The 12488-nt window shown below is 43.4% G+C and overlaps 1 protein-coding gene across 1 annotated transcript in view; it reads left to right on the top strand.

Moving 5' to 3' along the window:
• Nucleotides 1-4695, top strand: part of LOC135516559 (wnt inhibitory factor 1-like) — a 50758-nt gene extending 46063 nt beyond the window's left edge. Inside the window, exons 8-10 of the mRNA XM_064940909.1 lie at nucleotides 1397-1492; nucleotides 1827-1922; nucleotides 4410-4695. Of these exons, the coding sequence (XP_064796981.1) occupies nucleotides 1397-1492; nucleotides 1827-1922; nucleotides 4410-4549 (332 nt within the window). The 3' untranslated portion in view covers nucleotides 4550-4695. The remainder of the gene's footprint in view (nucleotides 1-1396; nucleotides 1493-1826; nucleotides 1923-4409) is intronic.
• Nucleotides 4696-12488: the final 7793 nt, after the last annotated feature.

The raw sequence follows: 12488 nt of genomic DNA, 5'->3' as shown, positions 1-12488 counted from the left end.
CTCTGACTACGTAGAGATAACCAACATGAACCTGTCATTACAGCTGTTCTCTGACTACGTAGAGATAACCAACATAAACCCTGTATTTAAAACCTGCCTTTATAGTCAGAAGGGCAGGGCAGGCTGGTGATCTCCAGTTCCCAGTCAGAAGGGCAGGCTGGTGATCTCCAGTTCCCAGTCAGAAGGGCAGGCTGGTGATCTCCAGTTCCCAGTCAGAAGGGCAGGCTGGTGATCTCCAGTTCCCAGTCAGAAGGGCAGGCTGGCGGTGTTGCGCCAAACAATGTAAAGACTTAAAACACAGCTAGTTTATACATCCCAAATGGCACCCTGTCCCCTAAACTAGGGGAAATGGCACCCTGGTCTAAATTAGTGCACTCTGTAGTGAATAGGGTGCCATTTGGGACCGGGATAATATCAAAACCACTTTTCAAACATAAAGAGCAGTTAATGCCGCCCTCTGACGGTAAACGATATCGCAGTAAGCCTCTGTGAAGTTGAAACAGGCTTTGATAGAACTCTGAGAACTTCTTTCTTATATTCTCTCTCTGTGTCTCTCTTTCTCTCACTCTCTCTGTCTCTCTTTCTCTCTGTCTCTCTCTTTCTCTCTCTGTATTTCTCTCTCTGTCTCTCTCTCTGTTTCTCTCTCTGTTTCTCTGTGTGTCTCTCTGTCTCTCTCTGTCTTTCTCTCTCTCTGTCTTTCTCTCTGTCTTTCTCTCTGTCTCTCTCTTTCTCTCTCTGTGTCTCTCTCTTTCTCTCTCTGTTTCCCCCTCTCTCTCTCTCTCTGTCTCTTTGTTTTCTTCCTTGCGTCCCCCCTGATTGTCTGTGCTCCAGGGATATATGAATGTCATTGATATGTGTGAGACTCAGGAAGAGGTTGATCTAATATGGAGGCGTTAACCTGACCTCTCAGATGCCTTTGCTCCTAGCAGGAAACTGTGTTATTAAAAAGAGGTTGGTTTCCATCTCCACTTCTCCTACTGTCCATTTCTACCTCCGTTTGCGTCCCAAAAGGCACCCTAATTCCCATAGGGCCCTGGTCAAAAGTAGTGCACTAAGTAGAGAATAGTGTACTATTTGGAAAATACGATCACCTGCATTAAACCGGGGGGGGGGGGGGGGTCAGGGGTAATTGATCGCTTGACCCACAGAATGTCGAAGACAAGCCATTCCGTCTTCCACACCGAAAATAATGTACGTCTACAATATTATGATTTATATCAACTTGGGACAGTTTCCCGGAGCCAAGAAGAATCCTATTCCTAGACTTAAAAAAAAAAGCATGTTAAATATAGATTGTTTTTTTAGCCAAATCGGTAGGCTGAGGCCTTGGGTTAACTGTACAGTGTAGATGCGTAGTACTCTACATGTGAGCCTGTCCCGTGTCTGTGTCGCCCAGGTAAATGTCTCCAGCCCTGCAGGAACGGAGGGAAATGCACTGGGAAAAACAAATGCAAATGTGACAAAGGTTTCCACGGCGACCTGTGTTCCAAGGGTAAGTGTAACCCGACCCCGGACACGGCTCCTGCCTCCTCGGGATGAACTGAGGGAATATAATGGAACACATGACACGTAGTGTGGAAGAATGTGACAGTGCCATGTTGTGTTTTGTATCATAAAGTCATGTTATCGTGTGTCAGAATATGTATGTGTGTCTCTGACAATATGTGTCTCTGACAATATGTCTCTGATAATGTGTGTGTGTGTGTGTGTGTGTGTGTGTGTGTGTGTGTGTGTGTGTGTGTGTGTGTGTGTGTGTGTGTGTGTGTGTGTGTGTGTGTGTGTGTGTGTGTGTGTGTGTGTGTGTGTGTGTGTGTGTGTGTGTGCAGCTGTCTGTGAGCCCAGCTGTGGAGCCCATGGGACCTGTGTGGAACCCAACAAGTGCCTGTGTAAGGAGGGCTGGCACGGACGCCACTGTAACAAGAGTGAGTTTAATAACACTGTAGTAGAGTGAGTTTAGTGGTTTAGTAACACTGTAGTAGAGTGAGTTTAGTGGTTTAGTAACACTGTAGTAGAGCGAGTTTAGTGGTTTAGTAACACTGTAGTAGAGTGAGTTTAGTAACACTGTAGTAGAGTGAGTATAATAACACTGTAGTAGAGTGGGTTTAGTGGTTTAATAACACTGTAGTAGAGTGAGTTTAGTGGTTTAGTAACACTGTAGTAGAGTGAGTTTAGTAACACTGTAATAGAGTGAGTTTAGTAACACTGTAGTAGAGTGAGTTTAGTGGTTTAATAACACTGTAGTAGAGTGAGTTTAGTGGTTTAGTAACACTGTAGTAGAGTGAGTTTAGTAACACTGTAATAGAGTGAGTTTAGTAACACTGTAGTAGAGTGAGTTTAGTGGTTAAATAACACTGTAATAGAGTGAGTTTAATAACACAATATTAGAGTGAGTTTAGTAACACTGTAGTAGAGTGAGTTTAATAACACTGTAGTAGAGTGAGTTTAGTAACACTGTAATAGAGTGAGTTTAGTGGTTTATTAACACTGTAATATAGTGAGTTTAATAACACTGTAATAGAGTGAGTTTAGTAACACTGTAATAGAGTGAGTTTAATAACACTGTAGTAGAGTGAGTTTAGTAACACTGTAATAGAGTGAGTTTAGTGGTTTAGTAACACTGTAATATAGTGAGTTTAATAACACTGTAATAGAGTGAGTTTAGTAACACTGTAATAGAGTGAGTTTAGTAACACTGTAGTAGAGTGAGTTTAGTAACACTGTAATAGAGTGAGTTTAATGGTTTAGTAACACTGTGGTAGAGTGAGTTTAGTGGTTTAGTAACACTGTAGTAGAGTGAGTTTAGTAACTCTGTAATAAAGTGAGTTTAGTAACACTGTAGTAGAGTGAGTTTAGTGGTTTAGTAACACTGTAATAGAGTGAGTTTAGTAGCACTGTAATAGAGTGAGTTTAGTAACACTGTAATAGAGCGAGTTTAGTAGCACTGTAATAGAGTGAGTTTAGTAACACTGTAGTAGAGTGAGTTTAGTAACACTGTAGTAGAGTGAGTTTAGTAACACTGTAGTAGAGTGAGTTTAGTAACACTGTAATAGAGTGAGTTTAGTAACACTGTAGTAGAGTGAGTTTAGTAACACTGTAGTAGAGTGAGTTTAGTAACACTGTAGTAGAGTGAGTTTAGTGGTTTAGTAACACTGTAATAGAGTGAGTTTAGCAACACTATAGTAGTGTGAGTTTAGTAACACTGTAGTAGAGTGAGTTTAGTGGTTTAGTAACACTGTAATAGAGTGAGTTTAGCAACACTATAGTAGAGTGAGTTTAGTAACACTGTAATAGAGTGAGTTTAGTGGTTTAGTAACACTGTAATAGAGTGAGTTTAGTAACACTATAGTAGTGTGAGTTTAGTAACACTGTAGTAGAGTGAGTTTAGTGGTTTAGTAACACTGTAATAGAGTGAGTTTAGCAACACTATAGTAGAGTGAGTTTAGTAACACTGTAATAGAGTGAGTTTAGTGGTTTAATAACACTGTAATAGAGTGAGTTTAGTAACACTGTAGTAGAGTGAGTTTGGTGGTTTAGTAACACTGTAGTAGAGTGAGTTTAGTTGTTTAGTAACACTGCAGTAGAGTGAGTTTAGTGGTTTAGTAACACTGTAGTAGAGTGAGTTTAGTAACACTGTAGTAGAGTGAGTTTAGTAACACTGTAGTAGACTGAGTTTAGTAACACTGTAGTAGAGTGAGTTTAGTGGTTTAGTAACACTGTAATAGAGTGAGTTTAGTAACACTGTAATAGAGTGAGTTTAGTAACACTGTAGTAGAGTGAATTTAGTAACACTGTAATAGAGTGAGTTTAGTAACACTGTAATAGAGTGAGTTTAGTAACACTGTAGTAGAGTGAGTTTAGTAACACTGTAATAGAGTGAGTTTAGTAACACTGTAGTAGAGTGAGTTTAGTAACACTGTAGTAGAGTGAGTTTAGTAGCACTGTAGTAGAGTGAGTTTAGTAACACTGTAATGGAGTGAGTTTAGTAACACTGTAATGGAGTGAGTTTAGTGGTTTAGTAACACTGTAATATAGTGAGTTTAGTAACACTGTAGTAGAGTGAGTTTAGTGGTTGCACACACACACACAAAGGCTACTTCTTGGTGTTTGTTTGGTGTTACGTCATTAGAGGTCATTAGTCTCGTTGATTTCTTTCCAGATCAGAACAGGCTTATAAACACTAGAAACAATAGGAAAACATGACTGGTGGTGAGTGATGCTCCCCTCAGGGCCTCTACACATACCTTCCATCACCTTACCTTCCACCGACCTCTCTCTCTCTCTACTCACCCCTCTCCTCTCTCTACTCACCTCTCTCTCTCTCTCTCTCTCTCTCTCTCTCTCTCTCTCTCTCTCTCTCTCTCTCTCTCTCTCTCTCTCTCTCTCTCTCTCTCTCTCTCTCTCTCTCTCAGGATACAGAGGAGGTGCCTCTAACACCCATCGTCTCTCATCAGGCCCTAAACACAAGCCTCAGCAGCACTCCTCCTCTGCCAAGGAGGTGAAAGACGCCCCCGATGCCGACATCCCAGCAGAGACCAATTACGTGGTATAAGAGCCGGGTCCAGACAACCACACCTGGGTTCAAGCACTATTCAACCTCTTTCAGATACTTTCAGCATCTGCTCTAGTCCGGTTGGCGGCGCCTGATGGGTGCGGCCTGGTGGGAGGGGTTTGATGGGCAGGGTCTGGTGGGCGGGGTTTGATGGGCGGAGTCTGATGGGCGGGGTTTGATGGGCGGGGTCTGGTGGGCGGGGTCTGGTGGGCGGGGTCTGATGGGCAGGCTTTGATGGGCGTGGTCTGGTGGGCGGGGTCTGGTGGGCGGGGTCTGTTGGGCGGGGTCTGGTGGGCGGGGTCTGGTGGGCGGGGTCTGGTGGGCGGGGTCTGGTGGGCGGGGTTTGATGGGCGGAGTCTGATGGGCGGGGTTTGATGGGCGGGGTCTGGTGGGCGGGGTCTGGTGGGCGGGGTCTGGTGGGCGGGGTCTGGTGGGCGGGGTCTGGTGGGCGGGGTTTGATGGGCGGAGTCTGATGGGCGGGGTTTGATGGGCGGGGTCTGGTGGGCGGGGTCTGGTGGGCGGGGTCTGATGGGCGGGGTCTGATGGGCAGGCTTTGATGGGCGTGGTCTGGTGGGCGGGGTCTGGTGGGCGGGGTCTGGTGGGCGGGGTCTGGTGGGCGGGGTTTGATGAGAGGGGTTTGATGAGTGGATTTTGCGGTTTTAGGACTGTGCTACTGGTCTGTTAAGCCAGACAAACTCAATCAACAATATATTAAGCATGTTTAACTATTTGAAGTAGTATTTAAACCCAGGTCTGCAGACCAGTCCCCCAGCACCTCCTCTCCTCTGTGGTAGACTACTGATACCCATACGTGATGTTATACACCATTATTACCACACCTACCTATCCTCATCCCCTCTAACTACCTACCTATCCTCATCCCCTCCCACTACCTACCTATCCTCATCCCCTCCCACTACCTACCTATCCTCATCCCTTCCCACTACCTAGCTATCCTCATCCCCTCCCACTACCTACCTATCCTCATCCCCTCCCACTACCTACCTATCCTCATCCCCTCCCACTACCTACCTATCCTCATCCCCTCTCACTACCTACCTATCCTCATCCCCTCCCACTACCTACCTATCCTCATCCCCTCTCACTACCTACCTATCCTCATCCCCTCCCACTACCTACCTATCCTCATCCCTTCCCACTACCTAGCTATCCTCATCCCCTCCCACTACCTAGCTATCCTCATCCCCTCCCACTACCTACCTATCCTCATCCCCTCCCACTACCTACCTATCCTCATCCCCTCCCACTACCTACCTATCCTCATCCCCTCTCACTACCTACCTATCCTCATCCCCTCCCACTACCTACCTATCCTCATCCCTTCCCACTACCTAGCTATCCTCATCCCTTCCCACTACCTAGCTATCCTCATCCCCTCCCACTACCTACCTATCCTCATCCCCTCCCACTACCTAGCTATCCTCATCCCCTCCCACTACCTAGCTATCCTCATCCCTTCCGACTACCTACCTACCCTAGACCAAACTACATGGTCAGCTGCTCCTACAGACACACACACACACACACACACACACAACGGCTCTGCTTGGAACCAAAAGGCATCTACCTAGAACCAACAAGGGTTCTTCAAAGGGTTCTCCTATGGGGACAGCCGAAGAACCCTTGTTAGGTTCTTAGATAAGAGAGTAGGAATCCATTGGTGGTTGTTGTTTTGGTGTGTTTTTGTCGTTGTTCTCCTGTGTAATTCTTTCACTCGGTCATCCTTCAACGCAACTAGTCTTCTTTCAGATATCTCTGAAGTCTGTAGTCTGTGGAGGGATTCTGGTGGCTGCTGTCAGTACAGACACCAATGCTTCACAATGGCTCTAAATCACCTGAGTCACCGTAACCCTGACAACCCGACAGCCTCAAATGCCTCAAGTCAGAGGGGGGGGGGTTATAGAAATGTGAGTTATAGATCTGTCATTCTCATCGAAAGCAAGTCTAAGAAGCAGTAAATCTGTTCTATTTGCGCTATTTTCTGTGCTTCTCCTTCTTAAGTTTAATTTTCTTTTGCGTCTCTTACTTTGGGTTTTGTACATCAACTGAAAATACAATATTTTTGGTTATGCAAAATATATTCCACAGCGGTTTAGTTGCCACATAAACTGAAATTAAATTAACTATTAGAATTTTAGTAACCAGGAAATGGTGGAACAATTTATGCATCGTGCACCTTTCACATCTTCCTCACTTCTAATGTAGCAACACTATGTCATCATACCCAGCAACACTATGTCATCATACCAGCAACACTGTCACCATACCAGCAACACTATGTCACCATACCAGCAACACTATGTCACCATACCAGCAACACTATGTCACCATACCAGCAACACTATGTCACCATACCAGCAACACTATATTACCATACCAGCAACACTATGTCACCATACCAGCAACACTATGTCACCATACCAGCAACACTATGTCACCCGACCAGCAACACTATATCACCATACCAGCAACACTATGTCACCATACCATACCAGCAACACTATGTCACCATACCAGCAACACTATGTCACCATACCAGCAACACTATATCACCATACCAGCAACACTATGTCACCATACCAGCAACACTGTCACCATACCAGCAACACTATGTCACCATACCAGCAAAACTATGTCACCATACCAGCCCAGCAAAACTATATCACCATTACAGCAACACTATATCACCATACCAGCAACACTATGTCACTATACCAGCAACACTGTATCACCTTACCAGCAACACTATGTCACCATACCATACCAGCAACACTATATAACCATACCAGCCCAGCAACACTATATCACCATACCAGCAACACTATATCACCATACCAGCAACACTATGTCACCATACCAGCAACACTGTATCACCATACCAGCAACACTATGTCACCATACCAGCCCAGCAACACTACATCACCATACCAGCAACACTATATCACCATACCAGCAACACTATGTCACCATACCAGCCCAGCAACACTATATTACCATACCAGCAACACTATATCACCATACCAGCAACACTGTCACCATACCAGCAACACTATGCCACCATACCAGCAACACTATATCACCATACAAGCAACACTATGTCACCATACCAGCAACACTATGTCACCATACCAGCAACACTATGTCACCATACCAGCAACACTATATTCTCATACCAGCAACACTATGTCACCATACCAGCAACACTATATCACCATACCAGCAACACTATATCACCATACAAGCAACACTATGTCACCCTACCAGCAACACTATGTCACTTTACCAGCAACACTATGTCACCATACCAGCAACACTATGTCACCATACCAGCCCAGCAACACTATATTACCATACCAGCAACACTATATCACCATACCAGCAACACTATATCACCATACCAGCAACACTATGTCACCATACCAGCAACACTATGTCACCATACCAGCCCAGCAACACTATATTACCATACCAGCAACACTATGTCACCATACCAGCCCAGCAACACTATATCACCATACCAGCAACACTATATCACCATACCAGCAACACTATATCACCATACCAGCAACACTATATTACCATACCAGCAACACTATGTCACCATACCTTCCCAGCAACACTATGTCACCATACCAGCAACACTATGTCACCATACCAGCAACACTATGTCACCATACCAGCAACACTATGTCACCATACCAGCAACACTATGTCACCATACCAGCAACACTATGTCACTATACCTCCCCAGCAACACTATGTCACCATACCAGCCCAGCAACACTATGTCACCATACCAGCAACACTATGTCACCATACCAGCAACACTATGTCACCATACCAGCAACACTATGTCACCATACCAGCCCAGCAACACTATAATACCATACCAGCAACACTATATCACCATACCAGCAACACTATGTCACCATACCAGCAACACTATATCACCATACCAGCAACACTATGTCACCATACCAGCAACACTATGTCACCATACCAGCAACACTATGTCACCATACCAGCAACACTATGTCACCATACCAGCAACACTATGTCACCATACCAGCAACACTATGTCACCATACCAGCAACACTATATCACCATACCAGCAACACTATGTCACCATACCAGCAACACTATATCACCATACCAGCAACACTATGTCACCATACCAGCCCAGCAACACTACATCACCATACCAGCAACACTATATCACCATACCAGCAACACTATGTCACCATACCAGCAACACTATGTCACCATACCAGCAACACTGTATCACCATACCAGCAACACTATGTCACCATACCAGCCCAGCAACACTCTTCCTGAAAGAAAGAAAGCCAAAGAAAGCAATAAGAAATACAAACCTCAACTATAAATGTTTTAATATATAGAAGAATCTCTACTGTCTTCAGTTGAAACTGTAATCTCTACCCCCTGACTTGATCTCCTGTGTAAATCCTATTCAAATCTTTAAATATGATGTAATCCGTTTATTTTTACATTCAGATTAAATACACTTTTTTGTTGTGAACCACTTTTTCATTGAGTATTTATCTAGTCGTTTTATTTTAGATTACATCATTAAGTAGTATTAAATATCAAGTACATTTGTCTTTAAAAAAAAAAACTTTACTATTTAGTGTTTTTAATATTTAGTTTATAACATGATGACACTACATGAGCTGTCTAATATATCGTAACAAAACCTTTAAAGTAATCCCAAAAAGTTTTTGTTGGTGTTGTTGTTTATTTCTTCTTGTATGTAATGTATTATTTAATAAACAGTTTGTAAATGCTACGTTTGGTTTCATGATTGTGATTTTACTTATTGAGGTCTTTACCTGGTTATATTAAGCTCCAGATGGATAGCCTTACGAGCATGCTAGCCAAAGACGAGTACTTTTCATGACCGGGATAGTAGAACCGGGATAGTAGAATGGGGATAGTAGAATGGGGATAGTAGAACTGGGATAGTAGAACTGGGATAGTAGAACAGGGATAGTAGAACTGGGATAGTAGAACTGGGATAGTAGAACCGGGATAGTAGAACTGGGATAGTAGAACTGGGATAGTAGAACAGGGATAGTAGAATCGGGATAGTAGAACTGGGATAGTAGAACCGGGATAGCAGAACCGGGATAGTAGAATGAGGTTAGTAGAACTGGGATAGAAGAACCAGAATAGTAGAACCGGGATAGTAGAATCGGGATAGTAGAACAGGGATAGTAGAAGGGGGATAGTAGAATGGGGATAGTAGAACAGGGATAGTAGAACTGGGATAGTAGAACCGGGATAGTAGAACCGGGATAGTAGAACTGGGATAGTAGAACTGGGATAGTAGAACAGGGATAGTAGAATCGGGATAGTAGAACTGGGATAGTAGAACCGGGATAGCAGAACCGGGATAGTAGAATGAGGTTAGTAGAACTGGGATAGAAGAACCAGAATAGTAGAACCGGGATAGTAGAAAATGTGCCAGACTAGCCCGCCAGGCCAGTGACATTACTTTTCAAGAATCAGATGGCACAGATGTTGGACCCAAACCACATGTTACTCAGGCTAGTAAACTGAAGTCTACTAGTCTGGCTGGCCAATACCCCTGGTTATGCTATACAAGAATCCAGACAGACTGTAACTATACAAGACTCCATACAGACTGTAACTATACAAGACTCCATACAGACTGTAACTATACAAGACTCTAGACAGACTGTAACTATACAAGACTCCAGACAGACTGTAACTATACAAGACTCTAGACAGACTGTAACTATACAAGACTCCAGACAGACTGTAACTATACAAGACTCTAGACAGTCTGTAACTATACAAGACTCTAGACAGACTGTAACTATACAAGACTCCAGACAGACTGTAACTATACAAGACTCCAGACAGACTGTAACTATACAAGACTCTAGACAGACTGTAACTATACAAGACTCCAGACAGACTGTAACTATACAAGACTCTAGACAGACTGTAACTATACAAGACTCTAGACAGACTAACTATACAAGACTCTAGACAGACTGTAACTATACAAGACTCTAGACCAGGGGTGTCAAAGTCAAATGGACGGAGGGCCAAATAAAAAATTTAGCTACAAGCCGAGGGCCGGACTGTTCGAATGTTCATTGAAAAATTTTTAAATGACGCATATAGTCTAGTGAACCTAATTGAACCTACTGAAAACCTAACAAATATATTCCAATATGATCAGATAAATAAAGCAATATTTTCTTATGGCTCTGTCAGTAATCTTTAATTTTCAACAGACACAAAAGACAAATTTCCTTTATATAAAAATCCCCATAACATGAACATTAAATGAAAGAAACCGGTATTCAAGGCACCATCAGTAGCCTATATTTTCTATTTTAGCAAAAGTGGGCTAAATTTACTTCAAAGAAAAAACAATAATAGCAATTTTCTATCATCCACTCAACTGAAATATTTTTAAAATATAATTGGATTGAAATACAATAAAATAAAGTGCAAAAATCTATTAATCAAAAACAACACTTTGTTTAAGGAGAAGTAACATGCAGTGAAAACAAATATTAAACTTTAACTTTTAAACTTGAACTGAGTAAAAACTCTAAATATGTGATTGCACAGTAATGTTCACTTGTTTGAGGTTGAGGGTGATACTTGGTGGTGTCCCATCTTTTCCACAAGTTCATCAATGTTATGGGTTACCGAGCAGTTCCAACCTGCTTTTTTGTGCTTCAAAGTCAGCAAATCGGCGTCGAAAGTCAGCGGCAAGCATACCTATTTTATCAGCCAACTGTGCGCTCGGGAACGCACTGGTAGAGAGCTTCTCTTTCATGGTCTGGCAGCTGGGAAAGTGGCTCAAATTTTCTTTCCGCATCTGCGTCTCCCACAGAGTCAGTTTGGTTTTAAATGCCTTCACTGTACTGTACATATCAGAGATGACATGATCCCGACCCTGCAGCTGCAAGTTCATTGCATTCAGATGACTCGTAATGTCACACAGAAAAGCCATTTCACACAGAAACATTTCGTCTCGGAGTTGTGTTGTGTCTTTCCCTTTGCTGTCCAAGAACAGACAAATCTCCTCACGAAGCTCGAAACATCTTTGAAGCACCTTTCCCTGGCTTAGCCATCGCACCTCTGTGTGATAAGGCAAATCACCATGCTCCGTTTCTAACTCCGTCAGAAATGCCTTGAACTGGCGGTGATTCAAACCTTTGGCTCTGATAAAGTTAACTGTGCGCGTGATGATGCTCATTACATGCTCCATTTTCAAGGCTTTACCGCACAACGCTTCCTGGTGTATGATACAATGATAAGCTGTCAGCTCACCTGTCGCGTTTTCCTCTTGCATCTTTTCCCGTATCTTCGCCACCAGTCCGCTCCTGTGTCCACACATCGCAGGTGCTCCGTCGGTTGTCAAACCCACGAGTTTTTCCCAAGGCAGCTCCATCTCATTTACACATCTTGACACCTCTTCATACAAATCATGCCCCGTAGTTGTGCCATGCATAGGACGTAAAGCCAAAAACTCCTCTGTCACGCTTAGGCTGGAGTCCACTCCGCGGATGAAAATTGACAACTGGGCAATGTCAGAAATGTCGGTGCTCTCATCCACAGCCAAGGAATATGCAATGAAATCTTTTCCCTTTTTCACAAGCTGCTCTTTTAGATTGATGGACAACTGGTCTACTCTCTCGGCAATGGTGTTTCTGCTCAGACTCACATTTAAAAAGAGTTGCCTTTTTTCTGGGCAAACTTCGTCACAAACTTTAATCATGCAGTTTTTGATGAAATCCCCTCCGTAAATGGCCGGGCTGATTTAGCGATCTCTTCTGCCAAAATAAAACTGGCCTTGACAGCAGCCTGGCCTTGTGATTTGGCTTTTTTGAACAGAGCCTGTCGAGATTT

This window comes from Oncorhynchus masou, chromosome 27 (assembly GCF_036934945.1).
Source record: "Oncorhynchus masou masou isolate Uvic2021 chromosome 27, UVic_Omas_1.1, whole genome shotgun sequence".
Taxonomy (NCBI): Eukaryota; Metazoa; Chordata; class Actinopteri; order Salmoniformes; family Salmonidae; genus Oncorhynchus; species Oncorhynchus masou.
The sequence above is the reverse complement of the archived record's forward strand: the minus strand, read 5'-3'. Positions and strand labels throughout refer to the sequence as shown.